The sequence below is a fragment of the Pristis pectinata genome, chromosome 11 (assembly GCF_009764475.1).
Source record: "Pristis pectinata isolate sPriPec2 chromosome 11, sPriPec2.1.pri, whole genome shotgun sequence".
NCBI lineage: Eukaryota > Metazoa > Chordata > Chondrichthyes > Rhinopristiformes > Pristidae > Pristis > Pristis pectinata.
Window position 1 is genome coordinate 3,883,339 of NC_067415.1, and position 17,744 is coordinate 3,901,082.

The 17,744-nt window shown below is 44.8% G+C and overlaps 1 protein-coding gene across 2 annotated transcripts in view; it reads right to left on the reverse strand.

The window, feature by feature from the left end:
• Window positions 1–8,215: 8,215 nt before the first annotated feature.
• The window catches only part of LOC127575723 (mth938 domain-containing protein-like), a 32,051-nt gene continuing 22,522 nt past the window's right edge, over window positions 8,216–17,744 (reverse strand). Inside the window, exons 5-6 of one of the 2 annotated variants that reach the window (XR_007957119.1) lie at window positions 16,359–16,454; window positions 8,216–8,393 (exon numbers count right to left, since the gene is read on the reverse strand). Coding sequence is in view for 1 of the 2 variants with exons in the window: in XM_052025723.1 (XP_051881683.1) it covers window positions 13,639–13,770; window positions 16,359–16,454 (228 nt within the window). In the remaining variant the exon portion in view is untranslated. Of the gene's footprint in view, window positions 8,394–13,470; window positions 13,771–16,358; window positions 16,455–17,744 lie in introns of those variants that run through there. The other variant, XM_052025723.1, reaches the window with a different exon arrangement.

Genomic DNA, 17,744 nt, shown 5'->3' on the forward strand with positions numbered 1-17,744 from the left:
GAATGTGCCAGCCGGCAGCATTCCCTTACGGACATTTTGCTGTGCCGGGAGACCAACAAGTTTCGGGCAGACCAAAGGGCATCTTTCACCAAGTTAATGACCTTCCAGCAGCACTTGATGTCTGTCTCGGTGTATGTCCCGGGGAACAGCCTGGAGATCAGAGAGTCCTATGTTAAGCAGCTGTTGGACACAGAGTCTTGCATCCATCCCCACACCCTCTTAGCAAATCCACAATCTGAAAAGAGGTGGGTGACTGTCTCTTCCCCACCGCAGTCATCCTGAGGGCAGCGTGCATGGGGGTGATATGTAGTTTGTACAGGAAGGACCTGTCAGATCTGGTTATTTTCGAATCCACAGGTTCTTTCAGGAGTCCAGGAATGAGTTGAAAACAACTTGGTGCTTCACAAAGTTTTATTGGAAAAGTTTAAAACAAAGAAACAGTCACAGAGCACATGGCACTAGCTTTGATGAGCGAGACAAAGGAACAAAAGATGAGCTCGGGCCAGAGGGGAGGAGACCAAGAGAGAGATTAACAAAAAACGACGCCTTTTATACCTGAGATAAGAAGTACTCCTTAGCTAACAATAGTCCAATCAGGAAACCTATTAGATACCTGTGGCCAAACCAACCAATGAAAAACCACATATTCATCTGATGGACAAACCAATGAACTAGTAAGCGGCCATTCCTTTGCAGCCACTTGAGGTGTATTAAACACTATACATGTTAAAAAAAACTAATTAAAACAGTCGAATCCAACAGACCTAATTGACTATTTCTGCCCCTACCACTCTTTCACACTCCTACAACCCTCTGGAAGAAGAAAAGCCTCTGCCCTCTAATCCTTTCAGTAATTACTTCAAATTGATGGCACTGTTTTTTAACCTCCCTGCCAAGGAAAATAACTCTTCCTATTTACTCTGACCAGCTCTGTCTTAATTTTATACACATCAATAAGTCCCTCCTCAGTTTCCTCTGTTCCAAAGAAAATAAGCTTAGTATATGCAGTCTTTCTTCCCAACACCGTCATTGCAAATCCGCTCTGCACCCTTTCCAGTGCAACGTGGCGACCAGAACTGTACGCAGTATTCAAGCTGCGCTTAACTGGTGGTGTGTACAATTGTAGCATAGCCTTCCTGCTTTTGTAATCTATGCCTGAGCTAATAAAGGAAAAGCATCCTGTATGCCTTTATAACCACAATCACATCCTCCATGGTGTTCCTACACATACAATTCTCAGCAGAGATCATTGGCCTCTCTTAATTGGATCAGGCAAACACTCTGCTTGATGGGCATGTCATTCAGTAACCCAAACATTCATTTCTTATACCACTGCACTACAGTTTCCATGGAGCATGCTGGTTAAGTTACTGGATTGGTAACCATTGCTCCAGATACTTAGAATTCATAGAAGATACAGCAGAAAAACAGGCCCTTCAGCCCATTGAGTCCATACAGACTATCAACCACCCATTTACACTAATCCTACATCAATCTCTTCTTTTTATTATTGGTAAATTGGTTTACTATTGTCACATGTCCTGAGGTTCAGTGAAAAACTTTGTTCTGCATGCCATCCATACAGATCATCTCATCACATCAGTGCATCGAGGTAGTACAAGGGAAAACAGTAACAGAATGTAGAATAAAGTGTTACAGTTACAGAGAAAGCACAGTGCAGGCAGGCAATAAGGTGCAAGGGCCATGACGAGGTACATCATGAGGTCAAGAGACCTCAGCACTGTTGATGTAGACAGGAGCATGTGCACCGCCTGCCTTCCTGAAGTCAATGACCTCATCTTTTGTTTTGCTGACATTGAGGGAAAAGTTGTTGTCATGACACCATGTCACTAAGCTCTCTATCTCCTTCCTGTACTCTGACTCATCATTATTTAAGATATGGCCCACTATGGTAGTATCATCTGCAAAACTTGCAGATGGAGTTAGAGCAGGATCTGGCCATGCAGTCGTGAGTGTATAGGGAGTAGAGTAGGGGGCTGAGGATTCAGCCTTGTGGGGCACCGGTGTTGAGAATAATTGTGCCAGAGGTGTTGCTGGCTATCCTCACTGATTGCGATCTGTTGGTCAGGAAGTCAAGGATCCAGTTGCAAAGGGAAATGTTGAGTCCCAGGTCTAGGAGTTTGGAGATGAGTTTGTTTATAGTATCCACACATTGTCATCAACTTACCCTGATTCTACCACTCACCTGCACACTAGGGGCCAATTAACCTACCGACTCACACGTCTCTGCAATATAGGAGGAAACCGGAACACCCAGAGGAAGCCCACACAGTCACAGGAAGAATGTGCAAACTCCACGCAGACAGCATCTGAGGTCGGGATTGAATCTGGCCCTCTGGATTGCTACATTGCAGGAAAAGTGTGATTGCGCTAACAAGGGTGCAGAGGAGATTTATAGTGATGTTGTTGGGACTGGAAAATTGTAGCAGAGAAGAGAGATTGGATAAACTGGTCACGTTCACTAATGTTCCTCAGATGAGATTATTTTATTGTCATATACACCGGGGATTCACCACCCTCTGGCTGAAGAAATTCCTCCTCATCTCAGTTCTAAAGGGACGTCCCTTTATTCTGAGGCTGTGCCCTTGGATCCTAGACTACCCTCTCCATGTCCACTCTATCCAGGCCTTTTGTTATTCGGGAGGGTTCGATGAGACTCCCCCCCATCCTTCTGAATTCCATTGAGTACAGGCCCAGAGCCATCAAATGCTCCTCATACGTTAAGCCTTTCATCTGGACTGCTTTGAGATCTTTCAGCAGTCCTGAAATGTCAACTGCCCATTTCCCTCCATAGATGCTGCCTGACTCAGAGTTTCTCCAACATTTTGTGTGTTGCTTCTGCTATTCTTTCATTGGTACTGGGTGAAAGAAGACGACCCCCACCATCCGGGCTATGCCCTCTTTTCAATGCTGCCATCAGGCAGGAGGTACAGGAGCCTGAAGACCCACACCTCAAGGTTCAACTACAGCTCCTTCCCCACTGCCATCAGGTTCTTGGACAGATCTGAAAAACCCAAACACTACCCCAGACTATATTTTTTCTCTCTCTCAACTTGCACTAGTGTTGTTCTGTTTATTTTGTCATGTTATGTATAATTTATTTTTAAATTAAGTTTATGTTAACATGTTTGTCATGTCAACACATTGATGCAATCATGAAGAAGGCACACCAGCGGTTCTACTTTGTTTGAGGAGATTCAGTCATCACAGACTCTTACAAATTTCTATAGATGTACGGTGGAGAGCATTCTGACTGGTTGCATCACTGCCTGGTATGGATCCTCCAATGCACAGGATCGCAAGGGCCTGCAGAGGGTTGTAGACTCAGCCAGCTCCATCACGGGCACAAACCTTTTCACCATCAAGAACATCTTCAAGAGGAGGTGCCTCAAGAAGGCGGCATCCATCACTAAGGACCCTCACCATCCGAGATATGCCCTCTTCTCGTTACTACCATCGGGGAGGAGGTACAGGAGCCTCAAGACTCAAATGTTTCAGGAACAGCTTCTTCCCCTCCACCATCAGATTTCAGAACAGTCCATGAACCCATGAACACTACCTCGTTATTTCTTTTTTTTGCACTATTTATTTTTGTAATTTATTGTAATTTTTATGTCTTTGCACTGTACAGCTGCCGCAAAACAACACATTTCATGTCACATAAGTCAGTGATAATACATCTGATTCGGATTTGTAATGTACTGCTGCTTTGAAAAGCTAATTTTCATGGCACTTATACCCTGGGTATTTATGCCTCTGACAATAAACTTGAAAATCTTGAAGCTCTTTGGACATGGAGGCACCTTGAGGTTGGATGGATTGTGGGAGAATGCTGGAGGTGTAGTTTGAGACAAGGGTGTGGTGCAATGGAACGTCCAGGGATACACCCAACTAGAAATCACAATCCACTGTCTCATAGCAATGGGAAAAGAGCCAAAGAGATTAAGGGAACATTGAAATGTGCAATAATTGCCTTTATTGCAGTTATATGACAACTTAAGTACATTTTCACTTCTTCTCAGCCACAAAGCATTGTTAACAATAGTTCCCATGTTCCTGTACACTCTACTTTTGATGATGTCTCTAAGAGATTGAACTGCTTCGTAATTGCAAATCAAAAACTATGAACTCTAAAATAAAAACAGAAAATGGTGGAAACACTGAACAGGTCAGGCAGCATTGTGGGAAGAGGAACAGAGCTCATACTTCAGACCAACTATTTAAAAAGATTGATTGCGCCTCATTAGGTGGGCAGTCTGTGCTCTTATTTCTGGTTTCTTGACCATACCAAAATTAAGTCACTGAACCACTGGAACTCTTTCCCCAATCTACCCTGCCTCTTCCTCCACTAAGGTGGCTCTTAAAAGCACTTCTTTGTCCTAAGTCTTTTATCCATTGAACCTTATTTAGCCTGGAGTCAAATTTTGTTTGGAGCACTTTGCAAGATTAAAGGTGCTGTATTAACGACCAGTTGTGTTGTAGTAAACACTCTCTTGTTATGGGGGATATTGGGAGCCCAAATTCAGATCTTTGTAAAATACCACAAGTCAAACCCTCCAACACGTCAATATCTTTATTCTCCTGCCACTCAGCCAATCTCCTAAGCATGTCAATACTTGTCTTCAGTTTCACCATCTCCAATTTTAGCTAATTGCCTCTTATTAAGGATATTGTCAAATGGTTTGGGGAGTCTATATAAATAACATTCATAGAAACATCCATTATTTTAGTTGTCTGAAGTTCAAACAAGTCCGCCAGGCACAAACCTATCCCTCTACAAGGATGTACTTACTCCCTCTCATCAAATGAATGGTTTCAGTGTGTTCAGTTAGTCTGTTGTTAATTACAGACTTTAGTAAATTCCCAACAGCAGATGTTAAGTAACTGGCATTCCGCATATTCAGAACAACAAAGTGCCATGCGTGGTTTTAACATAGAACAGTACAGCACGCACAGGCCATTTGGCCCACAATGTTGTGCCGATCTCGATTCCATTTTATACTAAATTATGTCCTCCTCCTGTGTATCATCCAGATCCCTCCATTCCCTTCATATTCATGCGTCTGTCTAAAAGCCTCTTAAACTCCACCGAAACTGCCTGCTTCCACCGCTACCCCTGGTAACTCATTCCAGGCACCTACCCATCTCTGCGTAAAAAACTTGCCCCTGATGTCACCTTTAAACATTCCCCCCGTACTTAAAAGCATGTCCTTTGGTGTTTGACATTTCTACCCAGAGGAAAAAACTCTGTCTACCCTATCTATGCCTCTTATAGTTTTAAAGACCTCCATCAGGTCTCCCCTTAGCCTCTGACTCTCTAGGGAGAACAACCCAAGTATGTCCAACTTCTCCTTATAATTAATAGTCTCTAATCCAAGCAGCATCCTGGTAAATCTCTTCTGCACCCTCTCTGCTGTCTCACATCCTTTTTTTTTTCCAGTCTAACAGAATTGTTCCTGAATCAAGAGAGCTTTGAAATATATACAGTAAACACAGTATTTTCAAATACTTCTCTTAAACATGGGATAGAAACCTTCTGAATCTCCTGTTATTTGTTTAATTACCGATAATCTGGTGAATTTTGGTACCTGATTCAAAAATAGCTTCCTTGGGACGTCCACCAGGTGATTACTTTGCCACCGCAGCTTTTCAAGATGGACCTCACATTATGATTCCTCACTTTCATGAAGATGAGTGAGACTGTCAGCAGTACAGACAGAGACAGAGGTTCCATGCACCAATGTAATCAAGGACCCCTCCCATTTGGTCATTCTCTCTTCTTCTCCCTCTCCCATTGGGCATTAGATACAAAAGCTTGAGAGCACGTACCAGCAGGCTCAAGGGCAGCTTCCACCCCCACTGTTATCAGACTCTTGAACGGACCTCTCATATGCTAAAAGTTGAACTCCTGATCTCCCAATCTACCTCGTCGTAGCCCCTGGCATTTTATTTGTTTACCTGTTCTGCACTTTCTCTGCAACTGTAACACTATATTCTGCATTCTGGTTTCTTTTTACTATCTTGATGTACTTACGTATGGAATGATCCATCTGGATGGCACGCAGACAAAAATTTTTCACTGTATCTCAGTACATGTGGCTATAATAAACCATTTCCAATTCCAGTTAAGAACACAAGTGAAGACAAAGACCCCATTGGTTTAGGAACAGCTGTGGAGATAGGGACACAGGAGCAGACAAAAAGGCCCATGAATTTATTGTCAGTGGGAGGGACAGAGGCCCTGTGGATTTAAAGGCAGCCTAGGGGATAGAGGACCCCAGAGTTTAGAGTCACCGTAAATGCTGAGTAATGAGAGATACTGCTGCTGTGAGGTCATTCCACCTCCATTGGCCCTGACCTACCAAGCCATCCACAGAGCACCAGGGGACCATAAACTGCTGGCGCTGGGCAGTGCAGGGCGGTGGCTGAAAATGCTCTCAGGGGATCTTCAGTGGTTCTGGGGTGGCCTGCAGCTTCAGGCAGTGCTTGGACAGGGTGGTGGGGATGACAATCAGCAGTCCGGCAGCAGCCTTGGGGAGGGGGAGAGGCCTCACTTGGGAGTGAGTGAGCAGCATCAGCTCAGAGTGGGGGCGCAGCGAGATGGAGGAGAACACCGTGGGAGGAAGAAAGGGGAAGGGGATACGTGATGGGGGAAGGAGCTTAGAGTGAGGAGAAGGAGAGGATTTGGAATGAGGGTGGGGCAAAGGCTGAGGAACACAGTGAGGGGTTTTGGGGAGTGCGGAGGAGCAGGGATGAGGGAGGGGTCCAAGAAGAGGCAGTGATTGTGCGGATGCATTGATGCAATCACGAAGAAGGCACACCAAAGGCTCTAGTTTGTTAGGAGTTTGAGGAGATTTGGTATGTCACCAAAGACTCTTGCAAATTTCTATAGATGAACGGTGGAGAGCATTCTGACTGTTGCATCACTGCCTGGTATTGAGCCTCCAATGCGCAGGATCGCAAGAGGTTGCAGAGCGTTGTAGGACTCAGCCAGCTCCATCACGGGCACAACCCTCCCCACCATTGAGGACATCTTCAAGAGGCGGTGCCTCAAGAAGGCAGCATCCATCACTGAGGACCCTCACTATCTGGGACATGCCCTCTTTACGTTACTGCCATTGGGGAGGAGGTACAGGTGCCTGAAGACCCACACTCAATGATTCAGGAACAGCTTCTTCCCCTCCGCCATTAGATTTCTGAACAGTCCATGAACCCATGAGCACTACCTCATTATTACGTTTTTTGCACTATTTATTTATTTTTTTGTAATTTATAGATTTTATGTCTTTGCACTGTATCGCTGCTGCAAAACAATGAATTTCACATCATATGTCAGTGATAATAAATCTGATTCTGACTGCGCACATGTTAGGTCTGTTTAGCAGGTTCTAGTCTCCACCTTAGATCCCTTGCCAATGCACTTAGACCTGCCTCTGAAAAATCTGTATGATAGCTGGTATATAACAGCCAGAATAAAAGAATTCACACAGTGGCATCTTCCAATCATCAGAGCTGAAGAGCACGCAAGTCATCCTCGACCTGAGGGACTGCCTGAGATGAGTAGACACTGACACGTGTAAAAACAAAGCCATGAGCCTGTGATAAAGCCATGAGCCTGTGATAAAGCCATGAGCCTGTGACAAGGTTCTGTCTTGAAAGAAGTAAAATAATGTTGAAACGATGGGGTGATTACTAGGAAAATCAAAAAAAAGTTTTGTGCAGCACCTTTCAAACCCTTAGGACCTTACTAGTCACTTCACGGCCCATTAAATTTGTTGTTGTAGAGAGTCAGCGCATTCGATCACATGGTCTCTTTGATCATTGTCAGAGGCAAGCCTCTGTTAACAGAACACCATCCCAAAGGTAAAAGGGAAACGGTTTCCTCACACTGTAATAGATGAACTCTTTATTCTCAGTTTTTTTATCAGTGTGAAAAGAGAAATGAGATTCCTCAGGAATTTTCACTGGCTTTAGAGTGATAAGCTTGAGCAAAGCTCACTCCTAAAGGTCAGCAAGTGAAAACTGAATGAATAAAAATATTAGTGACCAATGTTAAAACCAGATAACATGGTTTGAAATGACTGACATGATTGCCTGCATGTAATGTAATATGCCGGTAATTCAAATTGCGCATAATACCAACAGCATAATAGAAGCAAGGCTTTGCTTTGCATTTTGAAACCAAAGGAAGCAACTGAACTTAAAGTTGCTGCTGAATGTGTGGCTGCCTTAGCAAGTGGAATGGAAGACCCCTCCTACTCGGGCACCTCTGCTGGCCAACGAGTTATATTCTCGCACGGCTGCCTCTGTTTGAAGGGACTTTCACATCAACACCCTTTGTTCTTAACGTAAGCTATAGTTCTGGAGGGAACCTGTGAAAGAAGGAAAGTAAACAAAGAGAGAGTGTCAGCAGCAAGAATTACCCTTGGTGCAATTGATGTTGTTTAGCTCCTTATTTTATAAATAAAAGCGCATTGGCCATGTCTAACCAAGGGGCCTTCAGTGCTTTTGGAAACACAAGAGACTGCAGATGCACGGAACGTGCAGCAACAAGCAAGGTGCTGGAGGAACTCAGCGGGTCCATACATCCATAACCATATAGGAGCAGAATTAGGCCATTCGGCCCATCGAGTCTGCTCCACCATTCAATCACGGCTGATTTTCATCCCTGATTTTTTTTCAGCTCCATTCTCCCACTTTCTCCCCGTAACCCTTAACCCCTTTACCAATCAAGAGAACCTATCAATCTCCACCTTCAATTCACCCAATGACTTGGCCTCCACAGCCGTTTGTGGCAACAAATTCCACAGATTTCCCACCCTCTGCCTGAAGAAATTCCTTCTCATCTCAGTTCTAAAGGGGCATCCCTTTTTTCTGAGGCTGCACCCTCGGATCCTAGATCTTCCTGCTAATGGAAACATCCTCTCCACGTCCACTCTGTCTAGGCCTTTCAGTGCCCGGTAGGTTTCAATGCGATCCCCCCTCATAAGGAATGAACTCCATCAAGTACAGGCCCAGAGACTTCAAACGCTCCTCATATGTTAAGCCTTTCATTCCTGGGATCATCCTTGTCAGGCAGCATCTGTGGAGGGAACTGAACAGTCACTATTTTTGGGTCAAGACCCTTTAACTGGACGTTTTGAGTCCAGATGAAGGGTCTTGATTCAAAACATCGACTGTTCATTTCCCTCCATAGCTGCTGCCTGACCCGCTGAGTTCCTCCTGCCTCTTGTTTTGTTTCCTCAGTGCCTTAACTGATATCACTTGTAGAAAGAAAAACTTGCATCCATGTACTTCTACATTACTCCAGAGACCACGCAAAAATCTTGGTTGAAATCCTCATGTAGCCATGAAGGAATGCTGCACAATTAGTGTGCCATCTTTTGTGATGAAATGTTAACCCCAGGCACTCTCAAAGCAGAAAGTACCCAATCGATTTACTCTCTTGTTCCCTGCAAACAATATGCATCCCCCAATGACATCACCAAAAACACATTCATCAGGTCATTGTTACTCTGGTGTTTGTGGGAGTTTGCTGTGTGCAAATTGGTTGCTATGTTTCCTACAATAGTAACCACATTTCAAAAGTAGCCACATCTTTTCCTCAGGGTGGAAATGCCAAACACCAGAGGACATGCTTTTAAGGTTAGAGGGGGGAAGTTTAAAGGCGATGTGAGGGGCAAATTTTTTTTACACAGAGAGTGGTAGGTGCCTGGAATGGGTTGCTAGGGGTGGCAGTGGAAGCAGGCAGTTTGGTGGAGTTTAAGAAGCTTTTAGATAGACACATGAATATGAAAGGAATGGAGGGATCTGGATCATACACAGGAGGAGGATATTTAGTATAAACTGGCATGAAGATCAGCATAACATTGTGGGCTGAATGGCCTGTCCAGTGCTGTACTATTCTATGCTCTACTATAAAATGCTTTGAATATCCTGAAAGGTACTGTAGAAAGGAAAATCTTATTTCTGAGAAGATCTTTTGTGCAGATTACCCCATGGATCTGCTTTCCATTAGTGGAAGACGGAAATAAAGATAGACGACCTTCCAACAAGATCTAATTATGAAAGATATTTTGCAATCAACTGGATAAATGTCAATTTACTGCTGCTTCAATATCCAGACTGTTTGGAAGGACTGAGTCTTGCAGTAAAAGGGAACCAGCATCATTGTCAGCACTAGATCATTGTAAAGCAATGGTCATCTGTCCTGCTTAACTTAAAGCCATAGTTAAAACCAGGCTCAGAACAGGCCTCCAGATTCTTAAGGATGAATACTTGGGTCATCAGCAGTTAAGAGGAGAAAAGTCAAGCAGAACTCCTTTGTAACAAGATGTTGGGCAAGAACAGTGTGAGTTATAAGGAGAGGCTAGGTAGGCTAGGACTGTTTTCCTTGGAGCATAGGAGGCTTGGGGGGGGGGGGGGGGTGTGGTGTGACCTTATATAAGTATATAAAATCTTGGATGGTCACAGTATTTTCCCCAGGGTTGGGGAGGGCACAGGTTTATGGGGGAAGGGGAAAGATTTAAAAGGGACCTGAGGGGAAACTTTTTCACACAGAGGGTATTGAGTAGGTGGAACGAGCTGCAAGAGGAAGTGGTAGAGGTGGGTACAATTACAACATTTAAAAGACAGGTACACAGAGAGGAAAGGTTTAGAGGGATATGGGCCAAACGCAGGCAAATGGGACTGGCTCAGGTTAGGCTGGACGAGTTGGGCTGAAGGGCCTGTTTTCTGAGCTGTATGACTCTCTGACACTAACAGCTTCAGATCTGTCTGTGATGATATTCCATTTGCAATCACCACTTGAGTCCACGCTATGAGCACTTCGGCCAGAGCACTGGAGTGGAGCCAGTGCTTGACCTCTAACAGTACAAGTACACGTGGCCTCTTAAAGGGAAACAATTTAAGGATCCGAGACATCCCAAAACATTTCACAGCCAATGAAGTACCTCCTGCGATGTGTGACCAGATTCCCACAAACAGCAGTTGTTGGTTGAAGGATAAATATTGTCCAGGGCAACTCCAACAACATCCCTATTCTTTTCCAAAAACCAATGTGGGATCTTTTTCCTGCTTATCCAACAGATAGTGGCCCACCCCAACAGTGCAGTGCTCCCTCAAAGCTGCATTTCTAACAGTGCAGTGCTCTCTCCACTATAGCCCACCAACAGTGTTGTTACTTCCTCAGTACTGCCCCATGACATTGTAATGCTCAGTACCTCCCCCTCCCACAGTGTGATGCTCCCTCAGTACTGTCCCTCTGACAGTTGCAGCACTCCCTCAGTACCGCCCCTCTTGACAGTGGCAGCACTCCCTCAGTTACCGTCCCTCTGACAGTTGCAGCACTCCCTCAGTACCGCCCCTCTGACAGTGCAGCACTCCCTCAGTACCGCCCCTCTGACAGTGCAGCACTCCCTCAGTACCGTCCCTCTGACAGTGCAGCACTCCCTCAGTACCGTCCCTCTGACAGTGCAGCACTCCCTCAGTACCGTCCCTCTGACAGTGCAGCACTCCCTCAGTACCGTCCCTCTGACAGTGCAGCACTCCCTCAGTACCGTCCCTCTGACAGTGCAGGACTCCCTCAGTACCGTCCCTCTGACAGTGCAGCACTCCCTCAGTACCGTCCCTCTGACAGTGCAGCACTCCCTCAGTACCGCCCCTGACAGTGCAGCACTCCTTCAGTACCGTCCCTCTGACAGTGCAGGACTCCCTCAGTACCGCCCCTGACAGTGCAGCACTCCTTCAGTACCGTCCCTCTGACAGTGCAGGACTCCCTCAGTACCGTCCCTCTGACAGTGCAGCACTCCTTCAGTACTGCCCCTCTGACAGTGCAGCACTCCCTCAGTACTGCCCCTCTGACAGTGCAGCACTCCCTCAGTACTGCCTCTCTGACAGTGCAGCACTCCCTCAGTACTGCCTCTCTGACAGTACAGCATTCCCTCAGTACTGCCCTTCTGACAGTACAGTGCTTCCTCCGTACTGCCCCTTCAATTGTGCAGGAAGCCCATCAACTAGTTGAAGGATGTGTTTGTCCAGGTAAAGATTTGTTCTCACTGACCATCATAAAAAAGAAAATATGGAGAAAGGAAGGAAGATTCCTCATGTGAATAACCGAACCACAGGATGGAAAGAATCAGAGATATTTATGGAAAACTTTCTCAGTGAAGGAGTGATGCGGAATCTGCCTTCGGGTCCATGATGAAATATCACAGCATGTTAATTGTCAATGACGTGAGCCTTCCCCAAAAACTGCAAAGTGCTCCTAAGGATAAATGAATATCACACTTGAAGAAATCAATATATCTGTGACTCACTTCTCCCTTCCCCCAGTGCATATCCCTCCTCATCTGAGTTTCTCTGAAATATTTTCTCTTGCTGCTCTTCAAAGGGTGAGGGCTGTTAGTGTTTGCTCGATGTGTCAGCCAGATTGATGGAAGCCTACTTAACTGGAGGACGAAAGGCTCCTCCAGTGTTATGTGTCTGACGTGAAATCAGTAACCACAGACAGTGAGGGATATGAGAAAAATGGTCCTGTCTGTGGTCAGCATATAGGTGGAAGGTGACCCAGTGTTTCTCAACAGTGTTGTTGAGAAGCAGCTGGAGTGCGGAACTGTGCACAGAACCTTGGGGAATGGTGCAGGGACGTGAAAAGAAGCCATGGCTCCAGTTATGATGAGACAGGTCAAAGGAAGAATCATCACTAGCTGAGGTGAAAAATGGTTGGGCAGGTGGTACAGAAACCTTAAGTCCCACACAGCAGGTTCAGGAAGAGCTACTTTCCTACAACCATTAGGAGCCTAATCCTACCTCAACCCTAATTCTACCTCAGAAACAGAACACTATGGACAAGACGCCGGAGGAACTTAGCGGGTCAGGCAGCACCTATGGAGGGAAATGGACAGTTGACTCTTCGGGTCGAGACCCTTCATCTGGACTGGTCTCCACCCAAGAAGTTGAATGTCTATTTCCTTCCATAGATGCTGCCTGACCTGCTGAGTTCCTCCAGTGTTTTATGTGTTGCTCCAGATCCCAGCATCGGCCGTCTCTTGTGTCTCTGGAACATATGGACCACCTCTTGCGCTACCAATACGTGTCATTGATTGTGTTTTTTGGCAATATTGTCTTGTTTTGCAGAGTCTTCCTCTTCACTCTCTTGTATAATTAATGTATCATTTATGTTCTGTGTGTTGTCTGAATCTAAATGCCTGTGATGCTGCTGCAAGCAAGTTTTTCATTGTACCTGTACCTCAACGTACTTGTGCATGTGACAATAAACTCAACTTGACTTGGAATGGAGGCAGAGGATGTTGACATCAACCATGTTAAAGGCTGAAGTTGAGGAGGGTAAGGATGTATAGCACAAGGGTGGTCACAGTCACAAAGGATGCAACGTAATTAAGGTAATTTTAATGATTCAAACAATGTCAGGAAGAATGGTGGTTTTGGTTGATGACACTTGAAGCCTCCAAAGGAAAGGAAAGCTTATGATGGGCCCGTTGTTTGTAAGGACAGAGCAGTCGAGAGTTAGGGAGCAACAATCTGCTGGAGGAACTCAGTGGGTCAAGCAGCATCTGTGGGAGGGAAGGGAATTGTCTATGTTTAGACAACCCTGCATCAGGACAGGTTGTTCCAGAATCCGGCATCTGTAGTCTCCTGTGTCTCCAGTCGAGTGTTGGACGTTGTTTTGGCCATGTTGAAAGGAAGGGGAATTGTTCCAGAGGAGAGAGGGACATCTTGAACAACTGCCTGCAAAATGAAGGCATTCTGTGGCATCTTTCATAATCACAGCATGTCCTACAGCATCTACAGCCAATGAAATGTCACACAGTCACTGTTGTACTATAACAAATACAGCAGCCAATCGGCACACAGTAAGATCCCAGGTACCCTGTGTGCAAATGCTCAAGTAGTCAGGTTCTGAGTGAGTGAAGAATAAAAATTGGTTCCAAGTCACAGAGGAGAACACACATCCCTTGAAACTGTGACGTGGGCAGTTTTGTTGGGTATTAAAACTTGGTGAAGTCAGGGAAACATTGTTGGGTCATGAGATTATAAGGGGAAGGTTTGGGGTGAAGGGTGGGGGGGGAGGGTGCAAATGGAGAACTCTTTGCTCATGGGTTGGCCATTAAGATCTGTGCTTGATGACATGGTGTCAAGGTCTTCTTGATTAAATCACATCTTGTAGAGGGTTCACTTTTGGTTACCATGAGTCTGCCTTCTGCTTTCATTATGTAACAGATTAGGAATTTAACACAGGGTCAAAGAGATTTAATTTAAAATGTTAACACAGGAACAAGTGGGTCGATGAGAGGAAAACCCCAACACTTCAGCTCTGAAGCAGAACCAACACTGAACTGATGGTGGGTGGCTAATGCTGCCACCATGTGATGGAGCTGTGAACTTGCAATTCCCTTCACTGATGAGATGCCACATTTTCACTCAAACTTCACTCCCAGAGCTGGAACTTATTACAACTAAGGAAGTTCAGTTTGACTGATAACTATATTCCGGACTTCACTGTATCTTCTACTGTATAATCCCAACTTGACTAAACAATGCTTTATCTGGAGTATTGCATTCAATGCTGATTGCCCCCATTACAGGAAGGATGTGGAGGCTTTGGAGAGGGTGCAGAAGAGGTTCACCAGGATGCTGCCTGGTTTAGAGGGTATGAGCTATAAGGAGAGGTTGGACAAACTTGGGCTGTTTTCTCAGAGACTGGGGGAGACTGGATAGACTGGATAGAAGTTTATAAAATTATGAGAGGCATAGACAGAGTAGACAGCCGGTATCTTTTAACCAGGGTCAAAATGTCTAATACTAGAGGGCATGCATTTAAGGTGAAATGCAGAGTTCAAAGGAGATGTGCGGGGCAAGTTCTTTTACACAGAGAGTGATGGGTGCCTGGAATGCATTTCCAGGGGTGGGGTGGAGGCAGATATGGTAGAGGCACTTAAGAGACTCTTAGATAGGCATATGCAGAGGATACAGGTAGATGGACCATGTGCAGGCAGACAGGATTAGAGTAATTAGGCATCATTAGCTTAATTAGTTTGGAAAACATCGTGGTTGAAGGGCCTGTTCCTGTGCTATACTGTTCTATGTTCTAATGTTAAATGATGTAAACTGGCAAACCAAATTAGCAATAACAACTTTGAGACACCTCTTATAATGCACTATTATAACTAAGCGTTTGGTCATCTGACTTAATTTCCAAAACATGGTAGTGTAGCAATTAGCATAACACGATTACAGTGCCAGAGATCTGAGTTCAATTCCAGCCGCTGTCTGTAAGGAGTTTGTACATTCTCTCCGTGTCTGCGTGGGTTTCCTCCGGGTGCTCCGGTTTCCTCCCACATTCTAAGGACGTACAGGTTAGGAACTGTGGGTGTGCTATGTTGGCGCCGGAAGCGTGGCGACACTTGCGGGCTGCCCCCAGCACATTCTCAGTAACGCAAAAAAAATGCACTTCACTGTGTGTTTCGATGTACATGTGACTAATAAATAAATATCTTATCATTCACAGGATGTAGAGATTGGAAAACAACAGGGCATTTCCTTCCTTCCCTGAAAGAAATTCTTCAACCAGTACAGAGCCAAGCTTTTTATTTTAAAATCCCAGATTTAGTTAACTACTTAAATTTAAATTCCCCTGTTGCCAGGTTGAGATTTTAACAGGGTCTTTGGATCAATTGCCTAGACCTCTGGTAGCGAGTCCAATAACCACTAGAATCACTGTTGAGAAGATATATTTTTGACATCATTGATTTCTTAACGATCCATGAACCCATGAACATTATCTCATTATTCCTTTTTGTTTGCACTACTTATTTATTTTTGTAAGTTATAGATTTTTATGCTTTTGCACTGTACTGCTGCCGCAAAACACATTTCATGTCATATGTCAGTGATAATAAATGTGATTCTGATCATTGAAGGTGCTATATAAATGGTAGTTGTGTTGTTATATTCAAGTGCCTGCTGAAAGTTCATCTTCGTACACCACTCCAGGAACAGTTTGTTACCGCCCACCACCTTTTGGGTAAATACATTGCTGTGTATTAACATTGGTCAGCTGCTGTCCCTCTCTCCATATCTCTGCCCAGGTCACAGTGTACCTCATTCACCCACACCCCTCCCTTGTACCGACATCCAGGATCTTCTGCCACACCTTCCTGACTCCAGGACATCCTTATTTTCTACACCTAATTAAGCTGTTCCTCAGTGCCCTGAGCTGCAGTCATTACCATTGCTCTACAGAGCACCTCCAATGTCCTCATTTGATTGAACAGAAACAGTCTAAGTGCAGTCAACCTTTTCAACAAAACACTAACCTGCAAAGCCTCGCTCATTCCACAGCCAATAACTAGCGTCTGAATCCCTTTGTTAATGATTTCCTCCAGGTCAGCTGCCTGGACTCCAGGGTGGTGCTAAATGGGAGAGAGAACAGCCAATAAGGCACTTATCAAAACTTTTCTTTTTGCTTTCACTTGTCAGCTGTGGCTCATTGGAAAGCAATCCTGACAGAAGGTTCAGGACCTTTCTGGAGAACTGAACACAAAGACTGGGCCTACACTGCAGTTCAGTGAGAAAATGTTACATTGCTAAATTGAAGCTATATCTGCTCCCTCAGGTGAAAGTGAAAGGCCTCACTGAAGCATTTCAAGTCGTGGTTTTGAAACTGGGTGTTGCTAGTGTTATGTGCAGGATATATACTGGAAATGCCTAGCTGGTCAGGCAATAGCTGAGGAAGGAGAAACAGAGTTAATGTTTCAGGTTAATGGCCTTCCATCAGAAAATTGCAGAGAGTTGTAAATGCAGCCCAGATCATCACGAAAACCAGCCTCCCCTCCACTGACTCTGTCTACACTTCCTGCTGCCTTGGGAAAACAGCCAACAAATGAAGGAACCCTCCTACTACAGTTATTCTCTCTTCTCCCCTCTTCCATCGGGCAGAAGATGCAACAGCTTGAGAACACTTACCACCAGGTTCAAGGACAGTTTCTATCCCACTGTTATAAGACTATTGAATGGACCTCCTGTACGATAAAGATGAACTCTTGATCTATCATGGCCCTTGCACCTTATTTGTCTACCTGCTCTACACTATCTCTGTAACTGTAACACTATACGTTCTGTTATTGCTTTTCCTTTTGTACTACCTTGATGCATGTATTTTTGGAATGATCTGTTTGGACGGAATGCTAAACAAGGTTTTTCACTGTATCTCTTTAAATGTAACAGCAATAAACCAATTACCAACAAACCAATAGTGAATTTAGGACAAAACCCATTATCTGAGGGTGGTGAGAAGATGGAATTTGCAACCAATAGCATCAATTGCAGCAGTTTTTTTAAAATCCATTATTGCCTAGCCCGTGGTGATGAGCCACCTTCTCGATCTGCTGCTGTCCAAGTGGTCACAGCACTCCCTTGTTATAGAGTCATGCAGCACAGAAACAGACCCTTTGGCCCAACTGGACCATGCTGACCAAGATTCCCATCTAAGCTAGCCCTGTTTGCCCGTGTTTGGCCCACCTTTTCTATCCATGTACCTATCAAAATGGCTTTTAAACATTGTCGAGGAACCTGCCTCAACCACTTCCTTCGGCGGCTCATTCCATATAATGACCACCCTCTGGGTGAAAAAGTTGCCTCTCAGGTTACTATTAAATCTGTCCCCTCTCACCTTAAACCTATGCCCTCTAGTTCTTGGTTCC